The sequence below is a fragment of the Athene cunicularia genome (assembly GCF_003259725.1).
Source record: "Athene cunicularia isolate RWA chromosome 3 unlocalized genomic scaffold, athCun1 chr3_part1, whole genome shotgun sequence".
Classification (NCBI taxonomy): Eukaryota; Metazoa; Chordata; class Aves; order Strigiformes; family Strigidae; genus Athene; species Athene cunicularia.
The window spans coordinates 94,934,058-94,958,829 of NW_020799097.1; the positions used below are offsets into that span (position 1 = coordinate 94,934,058).

The 24,772-nt window shown below is 40.2% G+C and overlaps 1 protein-coding gene across 3 annotated transcripts in view; it reads right to left on the reverse strand.

Annotated features, from left to right (window-relative positions):
• Nucleotides 1–24,772, reverse strand: part of TTC7A (tetratricopeptide repeat domain 7A) — a 177,212-nt gene that overhangs the window by 129,694 nt on the left and 22,746 nt on the right. For all 3 annotated transcript variants that reach the window (XM_026845266.1, XM_026845265.1, XM_026845267.1), the window contains 5 exons: nucleotides 18,362–18,440; nucleotides 14,947–15,107; nucleotides 14,452–14,515; nucleotides 4,329–4,466; nucleotides 3,827–3,910 (listed from right to left, as the gene is read on the reverse strand). In XM_026845266.1, coding sequence (XP_026701067.1) covers nucleotides 3,827–3,910; nucleotides 4,329–4,466; nucleotides 14,452–14,515; nucleotides 14,947–15,107; nucleotides 18,362–18,440 — 526 coding nt within the window. The remainder of the gene's footprint in view (nucleotides 1–3,826; nucleotides 3,911–4,328; nucleotides 4,467–14,451; nucleotides 14,516–14,946; nucleotides 15,108–18,361; nucleotides 18,441–24,772) is intronic.

The window sequence follows — 24,772 nt, forward strand, 5'->3', positions numbered from 1 at the left end:
TGCTTGCCACTCAGACTCCAGCCTGTCTTTGCATGGCAGCAGAGCCAGGGATCTGTTATGCCCACTGAGCCTCTGGCCGTATTACCACATCACAAAGGTTATTCCCAGCAGAAGCAACTTAAAGCATCTGTGACAAGTTTAGCAGTCAGTTTTTCACCACCAGTTCAGAACAGGAGTGCTGCATTAGACTGATTTAAACCTTTCTCTTGTCTATCCAGAATGGCACTTGGTAACCCAAGGCATCTTTTGCTATGTCTCTGCCATTGTCTAGACTTTCCCAGTGTTTCATCTAAAATTGCCTACAAAAGTCTTTCAAATTTCATGGTGGATTTTAATTATATTAAAAACAAAAAAAGCATGGTCCTTTTGTTCAGAAAATATACAGCTTGGTATACATGCATTCCCCAAAATGGGTTAAAAACCAACCAGACCACACCATCTCTCTCATTATGCAAGTTGTTGAGAAGCACAGGAAAGCGTAATTGCTGTTATTCCATTATTTCCACTCCTTAAGTGGATAGAAGACAGACATGAAGGTTAAGCTTCTCTGAGCTTTTTCATTCACTATTTTATGAAGCCCTAAGGCCTTGCTTGCTCTGTAAGAACTTACTGAAGTGATGTGACTATTTTTGTTAAGACACATGCTTTTTAGAATAATGTGTAAACTCAAGCCTACATACAGTAATAAGCCTAGGTGGCTGGCTTGACATTCAGACTGATCACTTGGGAAATGACAGTCACCATTTGGCAATTTTTTGGCTGGCAGAGGAAGAAGAGAGTTTGAAATTCAACTTGATTGACTTAACCTGAAGAAGATGAATATACAAAACAAAAGTAACACTAGTGAAATGCAGTGTAGAATAGAGGGCAAAACAGGATTTTACAGCACTTAAGAAGGTCAGAGTTTGCAAATCCTAAAAACACGTTTAAAAAAACCCAAAAACCAACAAAACCAGACACCCCCAAGTTTCCAGCATTTACAGGTTGATAAAACTGTTCCTGTTGTACACAGGATTTATGAGCATGATTTGCTGTACTGCAGAACAAGTAACGCTGCAGGATGTGAGATTTCATTACCAAGAAATGAGATCAGGAATTGGCTGTGACTTAGACAGGTGAAAACAGATCTTCTACCTATAAAAGCACAAGTCTATTTTGCATTCTGCAGTCTAGACAAACCACAATGTTTTCTCATCAGTTCTTTCTGCTACACTGGAGCACTTACTTTTAAATGAACTCTGTCCTGCTATCAAGCTGCGAAGCAATATAAAAATGTATGCCACATCTCCCATTAGTAAGATGATGCATTGCAGAGTATACGACAGGAATCCTCAGGGAATACTTTGGGATTAGAAGTGAAATACTGCACAGATGGGATTGCTGGGTAAGGGAATTCCCTCTGCCCCATATAGGGCTCAGAACATTTGGAGCTTTTATATGAATAAGCAAGATCAGGCCATTTTACATTGTAAATATTTAAAGTACAGGCAAAAAGATGTAACATACTTCAAAACCTGAAAAAATAGGGCAGTTACAGAGATATAGACACTTGTGCTGCTCTTTTTTCCTCTGACATACCAAATATTCATTAACTTCTAGAGAAGGTGAAAAGGTGTGAAAATATAAGGACAAGGACAGAGTTCTCATGCAAACTGTCAGAAGCTCAAGATTGGCCCCATTTCTCTCTTCATACTAACCCAAGACTGAACCACAATTACTCTTTGAATACACTCACTCTCTCAACCATCAGCAGTTAAAAATTTAGATCCGCTCTCTGGCAGATTACTAGAGTTACAGCCTTGTCTGCTGTTGAGAAACAGGTTACACAACCTCTAAAGCCAATAAAGCTCCCAGACAAGTCCTGTGTTTATGGGAAGATACCCCACCTTTCCATTATGGTCTATCTAGTCATTGTTGCCCTCAGTATCAAGAGATCAGGTATCCAGAGGATTTGCAAAAGGCACAGAGGGCAGCAACGTGTTAACTCCAGCTGAATAACAAAGGGAGCTGGACCTGACTTGTAAACTCCCCACCTGACACAAGCCAGTGCTAGGTATTAGCACCATGGCACCAAGCTCATTGTTTAAGTATTCCACCAGTAGCTTCAGGTTTCCCTATACATGATTGAGTCTAGCCATCATTTTCATACTTGGAATGGGATTTTGAAATGCTTGTACTGAACTCCTACAGGAATCTGTGAACCTCCTTCTCACTATACATCTCCCTTCAGCTCACTGCTGATCTAACATGTTTTGTCAAAGTTTTGATGTCTCCTTTTGATTATAACTGATCTAGCTGATTTACAAGATAACTGTGAAGTCCCAGAACAGTCAGAGTTTGCAAGGTCCCACCAAGTACACCCCTAGTGCCTCATAGTGGGATCACTACTGACCGATACTTGCCTAGGGTGTCCCACAGAAGCCCAGTGACACAGGCTCCACACAACCTCTACAGGCAATCTTTTTCCAGTCTACCATTCTCCTTTTTTGAGTCTTAAAAGGAAACATGAACTTGTGCTGCTGCAGCTGGAAGCCATCATGTCCTGTCCTACCCACCACAGACAAAATTAACCCCTTCTTCTAAGAGCTCTTGAAGACTTGTTTATCTCTTGGACTTTTTTCTCCCCTTTGAGGTAAAAAAAAAAAACCTCTTTCAATCTTTCCAGTCCTGCTTACTATACCCTGCTTACTATACCCTTAGCCATCCTTGATGCTCTTTATTAGACTTTCTCTTGTTGTTCCCCATTTTCTTGAAGTATAATGCCTAACAACAGTCTTCCAAGATGAGGCTTTGCCTATGCTCACAGAGGTGAAGGAATCCCTTCAGACATCTTCCAAGCTTTGCTGCCACTTACACATCACAAGATGACAACTTCTTTGCAAAAGCATGACCCTGTATATGCAGCTCCCATTTCCACACCAAAGTCACTGTTTCCAGCTCAGCTTACAGCCATCAGATGGCAGCAGTAGTTACAATTTGGCAGATGACTGCTAGTTGGTGATCTCTGCCCAGGTCCACAAGGATTCCTCTATACTCCATGGGCACAAAATATAGGAATATTAAGTGGTCTACCACTGCACAGCATTACTTTGCTCATACCTCCTGAAAGTGTAGGCAGGGACCCCCAAAATTAACAGGCTAAATTTTGTACCATCCATGTTTCATGCAGGAAGTCTGCTTTTTTAAGACTAATAAAGAAAAGCTGCTGCCACCTCTGCCTACCTTTCACAACCAGACTTCAGCCATCTCAGTGGTTAACTGGTAACTTTGACAAATACTAATTTTAAGAAAAACTTACGCTGAAACACACATCCATGCAAACATTCACACATAATTTCTTTTTCCACAGTATCTTTTGCACCAAGCACTTCAAAAATATCAGTTCTTGCAAGCTCTCTATGAAAAAGCATTTCCCTGATCAGATGGAAAAAACATAGCTTAAAGAGAGGTTAAGTCAACTGCCCAAAGACACAGAATGAGTTGATGACAGTTTTAGACATCTTTCTTATACTAAGCACATTTATGTTGGATCTGCAGAGAATGGACAACTGTATAATGCTGCATAATGCTTTTCAATTCACAGCTATGTACAAAATCGGTTTTCTTCTTGATAATGAGAAGCAAACACTACATGGAAAGAACAGTACTCAGTATCAAATGCACACACCTGATCACAAAGTGTCATCACAGCCTAAACAGAGAGCACTGTCCTTCCACATAGCTGTCTGGTAGCACCTACCCCCACAAAATACATGACTGTGCACATTCAAACAAGCAAGCTAAATACACTCTACCAGAAGAAAATGTCCTTTGGTTTGAACCTTACCTTTCCACAAGCCACCATGGACAAGGCAAGCTGGTACCAGAGGTGAAATTCATCAAATGCAAACTTCATAGCTCTCTCCAAGCACTGAGAAATAAATGTTCGGAAGAACATCAGACTTTTTTGTTTTTGAAAATATCTTTTGTCAAGAGTACTGCTTGGCTCACTAATCAAATTAGGGGAAACAATCTCTTGTGGCCCAGGGCCCAGGTGACTTTTAGATTTTTGATGACATCATTTTCCTCTTCCCAGTTATTGGGGCTTGCTAGCATACACCATCACGTCAGATGACAGCCACTTTGTTCAAGTGCCTACATATAAATTATTTTCATGTTTCAAACAGTTCTGTGCACACTTCTGGCCTGTGCTGCCATAGGTCTGTAGCTGTTTCTACTAATTGCCAACTAGTGTGCTTCATTTTCACCTTCCCCGACAAGTTGCTGCAAAGAGGGGGTTTGATTGCACGTTTCAAATGGCAGTTTCAGCAGAAGCCGGGAGGAGGTACCTCAGAAAGCATGACATACTGCCCTCTTCTGCCCAGCGTGATACTCAGAAGGTCGTAGACTGCAGAAGCATCCCGGAGGCTGACAGCTCGGTCATCCTGCTGGTCTGGCGCTCGGCTGATCACTGCGTCCCGGTTTGCCTGGGCACAGACACAAATGAAGCTTCAGACCCCAAAAGAGCAAGAAAGAACAGACTCCTCCATAGGAAGTTCCTCCCATCATCCATAGCATTGTTTAAAATCTCTAGTTGTTTTTGTTTTCAACTCATCCCAACACAAGGAAGGCGTTTCCATAGACTTAGTTTTTATCCACACAAAGCGAACCCAAGAAGATAGCTGTATGTACAGAAAGCAACTGCTAGGAATACCTCATCTGGATTTGTGTCACAGAATTAGAACATTAGGAAACAGACCTAACATCCCATTTCTGCAATAATTAGAAATTCAAGGCCATTCTTAAACCACATTCCTTATTACTTCAACCACCTGCAACTGTGGTAAAATATCAACCATGGAAATAGTTATCTTCTGTCTTTGCACTTGATTTCTTCCCAATAGCATGTGGTTTTGCTCCTCTTTTCTGCTACTGACTTTTTATTTCTCAATTTGAGCAGGTTGCCTTCGTAATCAGATTTGTCTGTCATCAATTTAATGCAATTAGAGGTCTGGGCAATGCAATACCAAATAATTATTTAAAAATATCGTATAAATGTTCATTTTGCATAATCTATCAGTGCATTGCTCAGCCTAGATCGAAAAGAAACATTATTTTTGACAGATGATGATCAGTCTAGCAATTTGTGAGATCCCAGGCTCTCTGTTTTCCAAGCAGAGAGGGGGAGATTCCAATCCTAGAGTAAACAGAAAAGTCTCTCTAATTTCTGAATGCAGAGGACTTCACTCAGACTGCCTCACCTCCAAGACAGCCCAGTGCTGGACACCAGAGAGTGCTAGCACTGACTGATAGCACAGATACACTGCCCTGGGCTCCTCAGCTGAAAGGGGTGCAACACCAGACATTCAGGTCTAGACAACTAAAAGATCAGAAAAATTAAGAAGATTGCCAGCAGTTTCACCTGAGGCAATCGTTCCCTCCCTGAAGCTGGAAGGTTATGAGATTTATTTTATAATACTTACTACTATAATTTTACATCCATTTCTTTCTAATTGCAGGGAGATTTTTTTCCTAAAAAGGCTAAACATGGGAATTAAGTGTAATAAAAATTTCCAGAATATGTAGCCGTTAAAGCCCACGCATATTTCATTATGATTAAGCTGCAGCTGTTTCATCATGATATTATCTGTGTAATGCCCCAGTTCCAAGCACTCTTCATCACAGCCTCCAGCCGAGACAGCAAACACAATTACTGACAACTAACACAATCACAACCAAGAACTAAATGGCGACTGCAGTTGAAGGCAAACTGACAGGTCAGACTCAGTCTAGTGTTTGCACAAATAAACTTACACCGACTCTTGTAGCCACAAAAGGATTTTTCTTTTTAAAGAAAAGAAAAAAAATATCACAAATTATTCAAAAGACATAATTTGTGATTTTAAAAAGTAGTTCAGAACAATAGGTTGCATGAAAGAATGAAGCCACCTTCAGAGAGAAAATTTTGCAACCAGAGTACAGAAGCATAGCTCATCTACCACTATTGGCAGAACTAAACAAATAAGAATTTTAAAAATACATGTTTAAGCCCTGTTTAGATTTAATCCAAGACTGCTATCTTAAAAGGAAAAAAACAGGTTAAATGCATATACAGAATGATTCTGAGATTGCTACTTCAGAGTTAAAGACAAAACATACACGGAACGATCCTTATTGACAAGTGAATCCTCCTACATATATACAATAGCATTAATAATTTTTTCTGCACTGATTATATTGTTGTGACAATTGTTTGTAGAAAATAACTACTGAGATAGAACTCCTATGTTGTGTTACTCATCGACCTCCCATTAGTGTCAGCTATAGCCTGATGCTTTTTTGGGTATCTATCTACTACCAAGCTATGAATTTTAATTTGATGCGTTAGCACAGATAGGAAATTAATCAGAACTGGTTAATGCCCATTAATGTCTGCTAACAGACATTGGTACTAGAGAGAACATGTCCAAATCTTGCAATAAGCAGTGATGTGCGACATATTACAAGGATGAAACATTCTATAATTTCAGTTGAACATATCATACTTTACCTAAGCAGACAGCAGTTAAAAACAACATATGGATAGACATGACTAATATTCTTTCCAAGAAGGTCATAAACCTGCTTATTTTGTTCAAGCTTTCAAATATCAAAGCTATAGAAGGTCTGTGTAATCTATCACTCTCTGTACTTGCATGCATAACAGTTGCCACAAAGCAAATTCACTATCACTTCTATCCCAACATTTTTTTTAATATGGAACCTATTTCAAAAAAAAAAAAAAAAAAAAAGTGTCAAGAAGCTCCTGCATTATCACAGAGATATTAAAAAAAAAAACCAAACTCAAAACCAAAAGGTGCAAACCTCATAACAAACTGACTGAACAGCAGCAAGGACATGGAGTGTGTCTAACAGTAACGTAAATCATCGTACCAAGGCTCAAGGTATCATTCACTACTGCAGTGTTACATACAGGAGGGTGGAAAAGGGAATGTGAATCACCATTTCTTGAAACCCACTCAGGGAAACTGGAATGTTTCTGTGGCCTGCCTCTCACAGAAGGAAGGGTGCTGTGACCCAGATCACCATTAGCCATTTTTTTTGGGCTTTACCTTTGTTTATGTTTTTGTAAACTTTGATTTGGCAGTGAGAAATCCTGACAGTTGCTGGCAATTACTGGTGCAACACAGCCTACACCTATTCTGTTGGACACAGAATTTTACTTACTGAAACATACACAGAAAGATATCTCATTTTGCATTTGAGAATGCATAAATTCGAAGCCATTTACAGCAACATTTTTTCAATACCTGTGTTTGTTTTTTTTCAGACCACTAATTTTCCTGAAGACAAATGGAAAAAGGGTTATTTGTAGAACACACATCTCCAAACAGCGGATCAATAACATAAGCAGCAATTCCCAATTTGTCCTACCACGTTACTAGTTCTTCCTCCTCCACTGTAAGCGCAGTAAAACACAGCTACAAATACATTTTCAACACCCCCAGCATGACTCTTCCCTTTAAGCTGTTCCCATTGTCACACAGACATGCCTCACAGCACACAAGCAGGATGCAGAGAGATGGTGAGTCACACCATTAAAAGAAGAGAACCTCTGTTCAGGGCTGTTGTGTGGGATGGAGAAGGTCACCAATGCTACCAAGAGGAGTTTCACCATTGGGAGATGGCGTCACTTGCATTATACAGAGCAAAAATATACAGTCAGTGCCCCTTTATTTGAGGTGCTCCTAGGTAATGGATCAACCCACAGATGCAGATTGTATTTGCATATTCTGAGATGTATTAGACACAATTAGCTGTGCATGCAGGTGGCTCAGACATGACACCAACCCTATCTGAGGAGATAAGACACATCCCGCACTCAGCCCAGACTGAGCCACACACAGGACAGTGAACACCTTCAGCCCTCCCTCCCTTTCTGCAGCCCAGGGACACAGCCCATCTGCAGGCCACACACATCCAAAAGGTTCCAGCACAGGCTGGTGCCCCCGAGCTGACCTAGCTAGCGCTCAGCCACTGAGGTGTCCCCATATCATGCTTGAAGCCCCACTCAGGTGTTCAACCTGACCAGGCACAGAACCGACTGGCATTCAGCAGGGCTTTTTCAGTCAGGCTCCAAACCACAGCAATACAACAGTATGGGACTTTCAGACCCATGCTGGCTCTGACAGCAGGGAAGAGATCTGCCTTTCTGGGGATCTGCAATTTAACTAACAACTCTCTGAGCTACAGACAACTTGTGTCTTCCTATATACAATATATGTACTGGCAAACTAGATAAGCGACCTATCCACAGAGGATTTGCTGTACATCAGTGACTCTGATAATTACAACTTATTTATGGCATGTTTATTACATGTAGAAAGGAAGAGAGCCACAGCAAATCCAAACAGCCATTACTTCAGCAGTTATTACGCACGCAGTTACGCTGCAGAAAATTAAATTTCACTACAGTACAAAGATGTGCTTCTTAATAAAATGTCAAGCAATCATATGAATTACAATAGCATTATACATAATATTCCATGTAGCAACCCCTTCTCACAGCAATTAGCTGTGAAGTATCCTTTAATTGCTCACTTTGAAACATGGTTCCCCCTGCTTTTTTCCAAAGAAGAAAAAGAAAGCAATTAAAATCTTTAATGAGTGCCTGCTGCCTGCCCCCTAATTCATGGGCATTCTAATGTTCAACTTGTGTCTCTTCATAATAGACATAATTGCCAGATTCACTGCAACCCATCTATACAGAACGGCGGCATGTTTTACACAGTGTACTGTAATAATGTAATTGGTGTGATTCAATACTAGCATTAAGAGAGAAAAACAAATGCTATGTGTGTAAGATTGACAACAAGCCTTTGAAATCATGCAATTGATGCCTCTACTGCTAAAAGCTGGGAAATATTTAGCCCATATCCTTTGGGTCTCCATTCTGGCTGTTTTGCCTGTACTGCCAAGAAAATGAATGAATTCTTCACAATGGCAAGGACCCATTCACATGAAAGAGGCTACAGACTTTTCACCTAAGTTATTGATAACCCCTACACAGCACTTGAAGGTGCCCCTCACTAACATATACAAATAAAATATTCAGGGTTGATTACAAAGCTGCAGTGAAAATGGGAAGCAGGTAGAACAAGGAGCAAATATCATACCTCAGCCACCCCCAAAACTCTTCTTACAGAGATAACACAACTTGTTCCACACTTCAAACGAGAAGCACAGCAAATTAAAACTTACTGCCTTGTGAACTTACTGGCATCAGTCTCATTTCTGGTAAGCAACAGGTCACAAATTACTGGTACCCCATTCAGATGTCTCCGCAAAATAGCCCATTAGTTATCAAACATGACCACATAGATATATCTTATCTCTCACCAGGTATATTTTAGCATCTTGTACTGTAGCAGAAGCAATTCTGAAACATCACTGAAAGACAGACAGACATAACTCCCAGCCAAAACAGCCCAACAACCCCACACAAAAGAAGAGAGGGGGAGAAAGTCATGAAGCCATTTGATTATGGATACTATCTTAGGTAACAAATTCGCATCTTTGCTATCAGTAACCTGCACTTTGAAAGCTATGTTCAAAGAATTTGCATCCTCCTTGCAAGTTTGGGAATAAGACTTCCTACTGCAAAGCAGAAGAAAAAAGTTCTCTACCCCATCTCTAGCATGTCAAGTTGGAACTATTTATTCAAGAGGCAATTAACAGAGGAGGTGTATTTTCCACTAGAAACATCCTGCAATTCATCTCTGCAAGTCCCAAACACATAGCTTTGCCTTGCAGACCAGTTAAAGAGACAGTCAGATTTGCTATTGTAAGTGTATGACATGACCATGGTTTGGCAGGAACCAACAGAGCAGGCAATCCTGTCTCCAGTTGTCTCTTTCAGCTGCCATAGTCCAGTAGCCCTCAAGAAAATACTCATGATGGTCAGCCAGCTGCTGTATCATCACTGGGCTTGGTGGCACTGAAAATTTAAAAAATCCTACAGAAGCAACACGAGACTCTTCTTCTTCACCAACCCATTTGTTGGACAGCATTATTTTATAAAGCTAGGAACTGCAGAGCTGACAGGTTATAATTATTTCTGTGCTTAAAAATGCATGGGTTTAATCTTATTCCATTACAGGCATGCTCACAGCCATGAGCTTGCTCTCACCAGTAAAAAGAACAGAGCAAGTCCCAGTATCTTACTTCCTCCCTCATCATGTATTCTGTGCTCTCAGGCTCTCCAAGGTCAAATCGCCTACAGGGATTCAAATCAGAGATAAGATGGGGATGACATTTTCAATCTTTGTCACACAGGCACAGAATTTATTAGTTTTGGATACAAGAAGCTTAGTTTCCAGTATGAGTGAAGTGAACACAGAGCCAAAAAACCCAATCCATGTTACCTGGTATGTTTGGTGAACTGCATCAGCCAGAATCCCCAGCTCTAAGAGCCAGGGCTGAATAAAGGGGTTTCAGACTGTGCATTGCAGAATCAAGAAGGGAAGTGCAAACAAAGAACTTTTTCTTTATTTTTTACCTCAAAAGTAAACACAAAAAGTAATAGAAAAGTGTTCTATTCCTGGCTCTGAGAAACTTTTGGCGAACTTTGAGAGGCAGTGCAGTCAACTTGGAATACTCCTGAGAATGGCTTTATTAAAATAAACAAACTGCAGCTAAGGGTTAGTCCTGCCAAGCCTCCCCTGCCTACAACCTGCAGCACAAAGCACCAGAGTCCCAACGGCAGAATCAGTGCCATTCCCACTGGTAGAATGATGCAGAAAAACCACACTGCAGCGTCACAATATGCCTTCAGTTCTCCCCACAACACAGAGTAGCATTGGTTTTGATGGCTTAAACGCAGTAAGGAAGAGGAGTAGTGGTTTAAAAATAGGACAGTCCATTTTTTCCAACATGTGATAGGAACACATCATTCTACCACAGCCTAAGCTTGTAAAGGCTGTCACCAGCTGGCCTTCTCCTTGGTCTGAAGGAGAGCATTTTCCTCCTATCACAAACGCAGCCCATCCATACCATAACTTGGGCTATGCAGAAGGAATGAGAATTTAGCCAGGAGGCCACAAACCCCCTTAAAGACAGTCCTGACTGTGGTAATCTTTAGGCTGCCTGATTTGTTTCACTAGATTCCTTCATGAGAACTCTACAGCCAGCCACCGTGACTAAGTAACAGCTGGCATGGAGGAGGAGTACTTGCCAAACTCAACAACTGGGATGCTTTTCATTGTTTACTGAAATGCCTTAGCTTATGAACATAGGTTCCCATTTTCAACAAGACAGAAGGAATACAGGAGGCAACTCAGGAGAGTGTCAGGAAGAAATAGGCCTCAGTCTTTCACTATAAGTGTTAATATACCCACGGAAGCATCTTCAAAGCTATGAAATAGGCTACCATGTTATTTGCACATCTGTAAAACTTTTACATGCTTAAGTGAAATACTGAAGGAACCCTTAATACCCCTTTAGAAGCTATTCTCATTTCACCTCACCAGAACATGCAAAGTTGCTCCCTTTCAATGCAAGGGAAGCCTCCAATGCAGAAAAGCTGGGGCAGCATCACAAGCCAGAACCCAGCATCACTAAGACTCAGAAAAGGCTTGCTGGAATGTAGGGTCTGGCTCACAACAGACTTCTTTTTTCCCCTTTCCCCCTTCCAGGAACAGTTCTTGTAACCCCCATGACATCTTCTGGGGAGCTGCACAGATCCCAGCAAAGTAGATGTTAGCTTCACTTTAAGAAGGCAAGACAGACAGAAAAATTGAGTGAATTTCAACAGCAAGCTACCTAGCACTGATCTACTCCCTCCCTGTATGGTTCAGGGGGGAAGAAAAGGTGTTGCACGTATATACTACTTTAAAAAGCTAATCATGTCCCCTTTTCATCAAATGTAGCACTTATTTACTTTGAGGTTCTCTGATGATTTAAGCCTCTCCCCAGTATATCTTTGTTCTGTGTCCCCTCCACATGCTAACAATTCTTCTATGTCTCCTCCCCCCAATTTTGACCTCCTTGAGCTCATTTTGGAATGGCAAAAGTGAGGAACAGGCATGTGGGACAGCTGTTTGGCTTTGCAGTCCTGCAAAAGAGTTATAATGGCATGGCTGCTCTTTTGTTTCTTTAAAAATCAGACAGGAAAAGTACCTTTCCAGCGAGTTTTGCTCTGACAGAGCAATCAAAGTGTCAGAGAAACTGGAGAGTTCCCAGCAAGCCAACCTAATTGTATACTTCTGTTTCATTTAAAAGGGTTCATAATTGTAAATACTGAAAGAATGCCTAATCCAGCCAAAATTGAGGAACACCAACTATGTTGCTTACTGGCTTACAGAAACATATCATTATCACTTGCTACTGACACTCTCTCCAGGAAAGAAAATATGTTTTATTCAGTTGTTAACACTGTATCATTAGGGAAATCTCAAATGAAAATCTGCTTCTTGTTAACTCATTTTCCATGAGCTTCAGCAAATTTTGAAAAACAAAACAAAAACCTTTAAACAAGAAACAAACCTGTACAAGAGAAAACTCACTAGCCTACAACAAAGCTGTCATGGAAAAGATCTCATGTCATAAATTAAAGAAAATTTCCCCTTCTTAGTACCATAAAACTACAGGAAAATATTTATGGATTGCAAACATGTAAATCAAATTGCTCCCTCTGTTCCTTCACTTCCTTCCACATTCCTGTGGTCCCAAAGTGTACTTCTATGCACAGCTTTATTTCTATACACTTGTCTTGTATTTTTGTTAAAACAATAAACTCACGATAGGCCTATTGCTAATGCAAAAGAAAGGCTCGGATGTTCCATTTCCCAAAAAACATAAAGACAGTTATGGTTACTGCAGTGTTCTGCTACAAGATCTCTGATTATTTAATTATTTATATACAGCAGATCTAAATGCCTTGTACGTACCTCCAGAAATTTCCTATATATATAAGACAGCACTTAAGCAAACACAAGCTTACTTAGTTAACTTTGAAGTCAGCACAGCAGTCCAGTTCCTATCAGTAGCATTTTCACACTGCTTCATCCATAAATTAGTCACAGGAGCAGTTCACCATTTTACACACTACTGGATAAAACAAGGATAGCTTTCATTCCCCTCAGAACAAGACTATAGAGTTCAAGTTCCCACAAGGCCTTTATGACTGCAAGCCCAGTCCCAGAAAAGGCTGGAGCAGCCGGTACTGTGACTGCTGCAGACCCCTGATCACCTCCCGCTTGGATCAGCCCTGACAAGCAACGCTGACATGAGTTCTTCTGATTTTAATGGAAGTGCATGTGATGTTCTACAAAGCCCTCAGCCCTGGAGTCTCCACTTCCAACCACGAAAAGCCCTTCTAACTGCAGAAACACCCTTGAAAACACAAAGCAGATGTACTGTAAAGGCTTAATCTAGACAGCACTAAAAAGCACGAAGTATAGTAACACTCAAACATACCTGATTAAGACAATTTAATATTTTGGGGTGGTTCCGCCTCTTCAATTTTCCCCCAAATTTTAAAAGCAAACAACATTAAATTGCCATGTTCTGAAGAAGTTTGCAGGATAGGGGAAAGACTTGAGCCAGAAGAACCAGCCAAAGAAAAACTGAGGGAAGCAAAAAACAAAACTTCCATAGTATCTCTTTTCAACTTGTCTGAAAGCTGTTTAAAAGTTCCTAAGAGGGTCACTGAAGCTCCAAGGTTTTCAAATCTCACTTTTAGCAACAATTTAAAGCAAAGTAACGTTCCTTACACATTTTCAGAACACATTTCTTACACATTTTCTGTACATTTGCATCTTCTCAGAACATGAAAATGATCAAAGTTTACCATGCAATTTTCCATGCAGCTGTTTTTTTCCACCTTTTTCCCTTCCTCTTAAAGGAATTTTTTTAAGCAACATGTTATAAATAGAAGAAATCTAATTATTTCACTGTACTTCATTAGGGATGTTTCTGCATGTGACAAAACTCCCTGTACCATCATCATCAGACACTGCCAAAGATCACTCAGGACTGAAATAACTAAAATATTATTCCTGCAGACTAAGGAATATAAGCAGGATACAAATTCCAAACAGTGGGTACCATCATCATGCCTGGCTTTAGGCAAGGCTCCCTTCGTCTCATTCTTGATCCATAAATCCACACAGATGTTTTGAATGGAAACATCCATCTACTGACAGGGTATCTGGATGTCAGAACGTGCATGCAGCTACAGTGAATGCAGTCACTTCCTCTTCTTGACAACTCCCAAACCCCTTCACTGACAGTCCATTTAATGAAAGTGGTGTTACTAATAAAAGAATAAATAGCATTTCCTTTTCAGCAGCTGAATCCTTGTTTCTGTTTATCTAGGGAAGATTCTGTAAACAAAACCAACTAGAAGACCTGACACAGAAACACCAGATATTCCTTTGTGCTATTAGTACTACAAACTCATTTTTGGCTTACCATGGATTCACTGATTAAGAGAAGAAGAAGAGCCTCTTCTACGTTGTCTTGAGGGCAGTAGGCACTGAAAGACAGAACACATTTTTCTGAGTAAGGTCAAGAGTTATTCTGTCAGCCTCTTTCTCATTTCACAAGAGTAGCAGTAACTTGAAACACCTCATGCATAATTCATGTGTTAGGCAATACTTTCTTTTGCAGGTTCACACAATTAAAAGCTCTACTATATACCCTAGATGAGCTATATTGAACATAAATAGATTATTTCCATTTCACAGCAAGAAAAGCCATTTGGTTGGATTTTCTTCCTTCCTGTGAAAGAAAAATCAAACACTCAAGATTTAATGTTTTACTTTTACAGCAGGCCTTTTGATGGGAAGTTAAAAACAAGAACACACAAAACTACTACATGAATCGGTGACATAATTAGCAGTACCAAAGAGCGTTCAAACACTTTTCTTCCTTCTGCCAATTAACTGAAATAAAAAAGATACTTACTTCTCTTCTGTGTACAGCTCGGGCCTCCGACAAAGAAGATTGCTAACATAAGACTGATCTTCCTTGTTCATGAACTCAGGAAGTGGATCAGATAAAGGGCTCCAGTAACAGTCTTCACTGAGGGAATGGAGAAGTACTTGGGCTAGCTGTTTGGCTGCAGTCTAGCGATCAGTGAACAGTAGAGAAAGAGACACATCAGTGACACCTTCTCCAACACAAAAGATTCTCCTCTCCCCATGTTCCACCTTGGGAAGGAGATAGACCAACAACACAGTAGTACCACTTTTCAGAAAGCTAGAGTAGCTAAAGCAGCTGCTAAAAAGTCTACAGCAGTGGCAGCTTCTTCCCTCCTCTGAAAAGGCCAGTCTTCTGCATTTACATGGTCCTGTTGCAATACTGTAAGAAAAAGGTAATAAGGCGGCCTGCCAAGGGACCCTCTGGTGAATGAAGACAACAGATTGCCACACGAACCACTGAGACAATCTCGCAAATGTTACTATCTTAGAATACGATGGAACTCCACTGCATTCTCAGCCTCAGCATTGTAAGCAAGTCTTAGCCCAGAGGCTACTTTTGTACTAGGCTTAAAAGATCAAACCTTTATCTGTTAATATTACTCTTCCTGCAGCCTTTTACAGCTTCACCTTGGTACTGCTTCTCTTTTTGTTGCAATAATGAAGGGCAGAGAAAAGAAGGTTAGGAACTTATTGAGGCAGCCACATCATATGCACTCTTTTCACTATTGAGCAGCCAAGGATCCTTAAATACTTGCTTTCCAGTTCACGTGCATAGCTTGCAAGCTGGGCACAAAAGGGAGCAAGTTAACTTGACTTTGCAAAACTATCCTTGGTCCTTGTCCCCCACCCAACAAATCTCTAAGTTTTTGCATTGTGAATAGTTGGAACATGCAAATAAGCACAAAGACATCAAAATGGATGGCATCTTCTCTGAATTCTAAAGCATCACAGCACTCAAAGCTGTAAATACTGCACAGAACAGTGGTAGGCTGAAACTTCTCTCATAATAATTGTAAATATTATTCTGGAACTTCTCTGACTACTGCATATGTATCTCATATGCAATTTACACTCTGAGATGTGTTATGAGGCCACCAATAGTAATTTTCTTTTAAATACCAGGATAGGTATGATAACTGAAGCATTACTCCAGTTGAGGTATGACATCTATAGGACCAAATAAATCATACTGAGGTTAAAGTTCCTTTTATCAGATTCAGAAAAATAACTTATTTTGAGGCAAGGTTCTTTATTTCCATCCCCCTCACCACACATGAATTCAATGACATTCTAAAATGCAACCACAGTAACATGTACGGTTTCTTAACACCAGAATAGGAGGTTTCATAGATACACCTAGCAAATGGCAAAATGATCTGAATATATAATGGTGCCTCAAAGAAACATTGTCACGCACAGCTCCCTGGAAACCCCAAGACCTTCCATGTACTCCTAACAAGTTAAAGAAAGCCTTCTATTTCTAACTAGGCTTTTCTATGCTTTTTATAGCAAGTAACCATGAGCAAAATAGCCTAGGGCCCTGCAACATTAGCCAGTATCATTTTATCATCTCAGTGTGTAATTATTTAGTCAGTTTTACCCCAAGGAGCCAACTCTCCTTTATTTTTTCCTACAGTCTTAGAGGGGAGGGAAAAATAATGACAGCAACAAAAAGATCTCTGCTGGTTCACACAGAAGTAGGAGTACAGTTTGTGATAAGCCTTTCAAAAGGCAAGCATCAACTACTTTTAGTGTCTTTGATTTTAACATACAGTACAGTAGCTGTGTAAATTAGCTTCACTCTTGTTTTGAATAAGACCAAACAAACCAGAACAGGCCAAGACTCTGACTTATGTTATTACTGCCTTTGGCTAAAAAAAAGCATCATTATGCTTGAAGAACACCATGATCCCAAAAATTAGGGGGAAAAAAAAAAAAAAAGTGTTTCACTTTCATGCTTGAAAAACTTGTTTAAAACTTGTTTAATTAAGGACGTTCCTCCCTTTGTCCTCTTGACAGCTCTTTACAAATAGTAAGAAAATGAATAAGCAACTTTCAATAAAATGAAAATCCCAGGAAAATCTATTGGATGAACACCTTCAGATTTCCCCTTAGGGATAAATCCCAGGGGTGTTGTACAGCTCTCCCCAGTTGCACAGGGAGAGGAGCATTTGAGTGCCACTTTCTGTCATGGTATAGCAACAGCAGATGGTTAGACTCATTTCAGCAAAATGGTAAAACAGGCAAGCAAGAAAAATCCCCTGAACCCTGATCTCAATCTGGAAAAGGACACAACGATTTGAGTGTGACAATTATTTAAGTCACCTCTTCTAATTCCCTGCACAAAGTTCCACATGCATCTGTATTTTCAGGCATAAGGTGGTCCCAAGGCAACAAGAAGTTTCATTTCCAGAACAGAAGTTCCAAAATAGACAAATGTAAGGAACTGAGGTAAAAAAGCACCCAGGATACCCTTTCTGCTCATACTTTCATTTTAGCTCTGTATTTGCATGTGAGCTAGACACACCGTCAGTCCATCCATTGGAACCTGGCACTCTCCCATCTCCAAAATTCTATGCAAATTCATGACCACATCCCTTGCCAAACTTCTCTAATTATACAAAACACAAAGCTTAACCAAGCAAAAAAACAAGTTTAGTTGTATCAATGTCAATGCTTTTAAGGCTGCAAAGTTTTCATTTGTGTTCGAGATTGCTATTCTCCATGCTGCTGACCTTGTCACCTCCTGAGTAACTTCAGGACAAGGTCTCTTAAAGGGGAGACAAGGAAGAACCAGTTAAAGCTCTAAGAAGTTAAACAGGCACATAAATAGCTTTCTCCATGATTTCTTTACCAGAGGCACTCAGTATAACAGGATGAAGAATGCCAACACTAACAAAAAAAAAATAGTCATAAAATTAAAATCACTCTGTACTGTATTGAGAACACTGAAGCACTTGAGTATATAAAAGAACTGCTTGTTGCAAGAGCCAGAAGTCTTATTGCTTCTACATGCAAATGCAAAAAGGTGTGCATGCACACACTGAAAAGCGAGAAAAAAACCAAGACATCACCAGAGGACAGTATTGTCAAACTAAATACATCCCTACTTCTACCAGACCTAGAATGCACTGGAAAAAAAAACCAACAAACAAACCCAGAAGTAACCCACATGCCCAGGTCTGAAGGCTGAGGTTTCAATTGGGCAGGTCTTTGAATTAAGTGCATCACTTGGCACATCACTTCCAAAAGTAAAAAAAAAAAAAAAGAAAGAAAAAAAGGGCAGTAATCAATTGAATGAGGACAAATATATTTTTTGTCCTACTGCAATGGTTACTAAACAAAAAGAATTCCTTCATAGCAGGTTACCCCACCTTCCCATCTCCCATTCCCCTTACCATTTTGAAGGTCTGAGTAGCTTTTGTTTCTGCAGTCCGTAGTATTTCTCGCAGACTCCTCATTCCTTTCACAATATTTCTATGGGGAAGGCAGAAAAAAAACACATCATAAAAAAAAAAAAACCAACAGAAGAAATCAGCACATTGGAGACAAAATATTTTTATGATGCACCAAAGCTTGGCAACAAACTTGACATCAGATAAACTCATGAAACAACCACTGAGCGTGCAGTAGCGAGACAAGTCACTCTGAGGCACAGATAGGACAATGGCACCAAGCGAGGTAGTGACTGTAGCATGCCTACTCCAGATGGCTTCCTAGGAGATCACATTCACATTTGATGAACAGAGGGGACATTTGGAAGCCTTTCATAACTCATATTTATAAAGCAGATGCTTCTTCTTAAAAGCATCCACATCCCCTCTTCATACACACAGATTGTACTTGTTTGAATTACACTGAGTTTACGTGATGCTTTTAAATGACGATTTCTTTTAGGTGGTGCTTAAATGCCTGGTGTCTGAATGGTCCAGACACATGATGAAATTACAGTGCTTTGAACAGTTTATTATCACGCAGCTAATTTGCACTGTCTGTAAGCACAGTTTAACCTGCAATAAAAGAGGGTTAGGTTAAAAAAATAAAAAAATAAAAAAAATCACATTACTCTGCATACATGATGAAAACTTAAAGCAGATTACTTACCAAATCATGTGTCTGAGCATCAAGAGAGATGCAAAGAGGAAAGATTAAACACTGAACATATTACTTAACACACTTGCAGTCTGTAAGTTCTTTAAGGCTAAGGACATGGCCCAACTATCACAGTAACTACAAAACAGTTCAGATCAGATCACTTTTACTGCAAGGTGGAAGCTACCCCAAGAAAAACACATTACCAGAAAAGAAGCAATGCTGCACTGAAATAAAGACAACCAGATAAGCAGTTGTACTGGCACATTAACTGACACTTCAGCTTATTCCAGAATTTTCTGTGCAGACGAAACCCAGACTTCATAAAAAAAAAAGCAAGCCATACACTGTAACAACCTTTTTTGTCAATCTGATTAAATTTTGAAGGTACGAAGTGAGGAACCTTAACAAAATGGATGCAGGACAACTAAGAGAGACACTGGACAGGCAGGATAATGCAATAAAAGGGTGGGCTCTCAGTAGGAGGGACTTTAGAGAAGGAAGGAGCTGCAACTACTGAGTCCCAAGGTAAGCGACAGGACTCAACGAATACTGAGTTATCATGATTATGGAAATACTAGTTGGGTAAAAAGTCACAAGAGGAAGAGGAGGCATCTTCAGTCTCCATCCTGAAGACCCCCGCCCATGACCACCAGTGGGCCAGGAGCCACTGCACAGGCGTAACTAGGAGACCAGGGCAGAACACATGAAAATAACTTCTTAGAACTTGTTATAATAAACCCCACATTTCGTGGGGAGATCATGAATATGTACAGATGTTTTTGGACCTATCATGAATATGTAACACTTCATTGTATAAAGCCAAGTCAAATTACCACAATGGGTGTGCTTTCTAATACGCTGATTCTGAGTCTTAGAGAGTTCTTCCTCGACCGTCTTTTCAGCATCAGGTAAGCAGTACAGACTGCACTTGGGCCCACTTTCACGCACTGCAAACCTTCTTGCACTCCAGAATCAATGGCAAATATTTGAATAAATAAATATTAATAATTTTTTAAAAAGTAATTTGAGAGGGGTGGGTGGTGGGTGGCCAGAATTTAAAATGGGATCACATTTACCATGAATATTGACTACATAAAATGCCACCCTAAAGCTTTTGGTCACCAAGTAACAGAATGTGAATGTGTGTGGCCTTACCTCCAATCAATACTCATTTCAAAATTTTAAACTTTGAGGTAATCTGTAGGTTACCTAGGAGTGGGCAATCTACAAAGAAGCAACTAAATAAGGCAAGAGGAAAAACACTGGAGACTTGCCTCTGTGGAGAAAGTGGGCTGTCTTTTTTTTAATTTCCACTTTAAGTAAAAGATGTGCTTTGAATTTATCAAGGAAAAAAAACTCAAGGAAATTTTTGTGAGTTGGACTTTAGTACTTCAGCAAGTTCTCTTTAACACTTCAGCAAGACATCAGGTGCTCTTCTGTGGGTCTAGAAAAGAATATACCCACAAAGATACATTCTAGACCTTAAACTGAGGAAAATAATAAAGCACGAGGTGATATTTATGCACGAGTAGCCACACCAAATCCAACAGAACTGTTCACATGCTATTTATTATCAGATAGTTAAAATCAATAAATACCCCATCTAAATAAAATGCACTTGCTCAATGCTCTCCTCAGTTACTGAAAACTACTGGCATTTGCTGTGCTTCCTTGGGCTCCTTAAGAGGCTGGACAGAAGAGTTATGGTGTATAATAGTTCTATATTTTCAAGAATGCATATGTTTACTATTCTTGTTAGGACAATGGTATTTAAGTGTCAATGAATTCCCTTAACTAGCATCAGAAGGAAGATTAGCGACTGCTTGCAAAGCCAATTAACTCCACATTTGACACACACTTAATAGACAAAAAACCTAGAGAACATGCTAAAGAGAGACAGTTTTGTAGGAGCACCATTTCAGTTCCACTTTTTAGACAAGGCCATAAACCAAGTTAAGTTTCATGTGAAGCTTCATTGCTCTGGGGGAAAGGGGAGAGGAAAAAGAAGGAATATTGACACACTGAAGTAAACACGGCAAATTGCCATCCATCTGCAAGCAGTCAAGAGTTGAAACCATGAACCATGTGACAAATACCTTGGAATACCTTTAGCAGAAGGTAGAAGTGCAAAATGGGCAGCATGGGAGAAGCACCCAGCACTTGACACCTCCCAGAGAGGTGCTTGTGTGGTCAGGGTCTCTCAGAGAACACCTGCTCCACCCTCTGAGCTCTCAACTCTGGAAGTGCAAAGCACCTAACAACAGTTCCACAGGATTGAGGATTTGGTTTGGCAGCTTTTCTATTTTGAACTTTATTAAACATTACTGAGCCGTGACAGGAGACAGAGCACACCTGCCAGCAGCCTGCAAGCATACCTCACTACAGGAGTCTGTCCTTCCACTCTACTGTTCCAAGTCCAGAGGCCATCTGAGTACACATTTCATTTTAAGCATATGACTTGCACTACTCATAACAATATGGAACTTACTGTTTCATTAATCAATGTCCTTCATATACTACACATGTACTTGAAGAGTTTTTAAAAATTAAGACCTGAAACAGCTAACAAAGAGAAAAGCATGTATTTGAATTGAAATACATGTACGTAGATAAGTGGATGAGGATGCAAACCTAAAGCCTCGGGCAATCCATGGTGAAACTATTTGATCTTGTCTAGATCAGAAACTAAGCAGTCTTGAGCCTCTGCAGAACTTGGATAGAAGACTGGAAATCCCAGGTACTGTTACCTCAAGTCACAGCATGTCAAATCATGGAAATTAAATGAGTTGGAAGAGTCCATGGGCCCCTATTGCACTGCTAAGATACCAGAAGAAGAAATGAGGAAGAACAGGAAGGAAAAAGCACATGGTCATTAAACTGCCTTGGTTTTAGCCATAAAAGTGGTGAGAGGCATTTAAAAAAAAACAAAACAAAACCAAAAAAACCACCAAACCACGATGGAATGTGGTTTAGGATCCAGTTATAGCTAATCTAACAAAGAGGAACACAGAAAATCATGGGCACAAACTGTGACAAAGAGCACCTCGTCTCGAATCAGTCGAGCTTGGCATGAAAATTTGTTTTGTTTGTACAAGTACCCTGTAAATACAGGGTAATTAATTACCAGTCCATGAATCAAAGCAGTTGCATCACATTTATGTCATATTGTTGACACTACACAAAATTTTAAGATACACGAAAATAAAGAAATACACGGTTTTCTATGCAAATTGCTAGGAAAAATATTGATACTGAACCAGAGTGGACTATGGGCAGAGAGGTCTGCAACGACAGGCCCCCAGCAACATGGGCACCAGAAGGTCTTGTTCTTATCCCCACTCATTAAGTGTTAAAACAGTCGCTAACAGTTGGAAGAGACCACCTTGAGAAGACTACATAGCAGTTTGCAAAGCCATCTTTCCAAGGCAAAGGGGTACCTGAAGCACACAAACAGCAGGAACACCACTGCCTCTGCCCAGCTCCTCCTGCATCTTGTTTGGGTTTCTAAAAATTTACTCTCTCCTTAGACAGCTGTTCATGCACAGGCACAAAATGTACTTGAAGAAGTAAGCCTCTGAATCTCAGATTCCTATCAATGAAGATATAAGTAACAACAACAAAGTGCATTAGAGTTTCCTAATGGCAGCCTAAGTAGGGTGCTCTAAAAAACCCAATACAAAATAAAAGCTTAGCACTTATCTAGATCCATCCAGTAGGCAGTAAGACTCACTTCCAAATTACCAGCTGCAGTGTCCTGGATAAGGTGCTAGATTAGGAGAACTGAAGAGGAGATATATGACAAGAAAGCCCACATAAATTCCACAGAAGAGATTAATAGTCTGGCAGAGACAGTCCTGCCTCCCTTTGTACATTAGATTCTACTGTAAAACAACACATACATGAAGTTACTCTTTCAAAGTACCCCTGCAACAGAAGCCTACAAAACTTCAAAAAGGGAACTGATCACTCTAGAAAACTGACATAAAGGAAGAGAAAGGATTGTGTAATCTTTCCTTACTAACCATTTTCATCAAGATTTTCCAACGTAATATAGGTCGTAAGTTGAGGGATCATAAGGAAATCCAATTTCTCATAAATGCTTCATATTTATTTTCAGAAATTCATTTTCTTCAAAAGTGTCCCATCTAGAGCTTCCACAAGAAACCCCATCCTCTAGAAAACTCTCATTAAGAGAACAGCATACATATAACCATTACTTCACACAGGTGAAGACTGTTTGCCCTAAGAAAATACTAAGAACATCTTGACCAAAGCCCCCATAACAGTATGGAGTGTAATACCTGATCAATACTCTGAAAGGAAAGGCAGTAAGAAACAAGCCTAATCTTCACACATCCACATCAGATAAAAACCCCAAACAAAATCTAGTGCAGATGCTAACATGAAAGACAACTGACTAACTCCTTCAGTACGACAGCATATGCCTCCCTGTATTCTGCATCCACAACATCAAGACTGCTCACCAGAAGAATGAAAGAAAGCTTTCTTGGGATGCAGCAGGGCAAACAACTGCAGGAAACGTGTCTTCAGCACCACAATATTTTTAAGTAAACATCTTACATCTTATTAAAATCATATGGGGCTTTCACAGCTGCAAGACTTGCTGGTCCTTACAGCTGGCGGCTCGCCATCTGAAAGGGAGACCACACCTTCTTTTGCACTGGTGCCTTCTTTCCACTGCATACTGCAAGAGAAAAGGGCATCCCTGACCATGCTCCATGAAGAGCATGCCGGTTCCTGCCAGCAGGAACAAAAGCACAACACCACCCCCCATATCCTCAGCTCTTCTGCCTGACAAGACAAGAATAAGGTGCTTTCTATTTCTTTTGTACACATGTGCTGCTGGAGAAGGACATCCCACCTGGTAAGACCTACCCCCCCACCAGCTTGAGCATTCATCATCCAAGGCTTATTTGCTACCTATTGCTGGAAGCAATAAGGAGAACAAAAGCATTTATTTGAGCTGTTCAATATCAGGTACAGAAATTTATTATACACATGAAACATCCTAAAAAGCTTCTTCCCACTTCCCTTCTTCCCTTATATCCCAATGCTGCTTATGCCCTCTCGTGGCAGAAACCACAAATTAATACTAGCTGGGGGCACAGAGACAAGCTGCTGAGTCTCACCAGGCTCCTTCCTCCCCCCCAGAAGACCTTTCATTTCCCTGGCTGGTGTTTTTCACTTGCACTGAAGGAGGCGAGGAAGGCGTGGGGCTCTGCTCCTGTCCCAACCACAGGAGCTCCAACACACCGACTGGGATGCTCTTTCATCAGGAGACAGCTACAGAGAATGTTTTGCTTGCTATTGCAGCAATTCAGCTTACAATCAAAGCACTGCTTAATTCACACGTGTATTTTGATTCAAATTGTTTTCCTGTAGGGGTTTGGGGTTTTTTTTTGGTTGGGTTTTTTTTTGTTTGTTTGTTTGTTAAGGCTGTCATTTAAATAACATGGGAAGGGAGTAAGCAGGGCCCACAGTAATAGCTAAAACAACCCACTAGATATATTGAACTGATGAAGACTGAATTCAAACATTGCTGAATAAAATGAACATGATTGACTTTGATATTCAAAAGGTGCCTAGAGGACATCAATGCCATATGTTCTAAATGAGATTTTATTACATAGTTAATGAGCATACTGGCAAGACCTGAGCTTTCTGTTTGCCATGAGAACAGCAAAAGGCTCAGA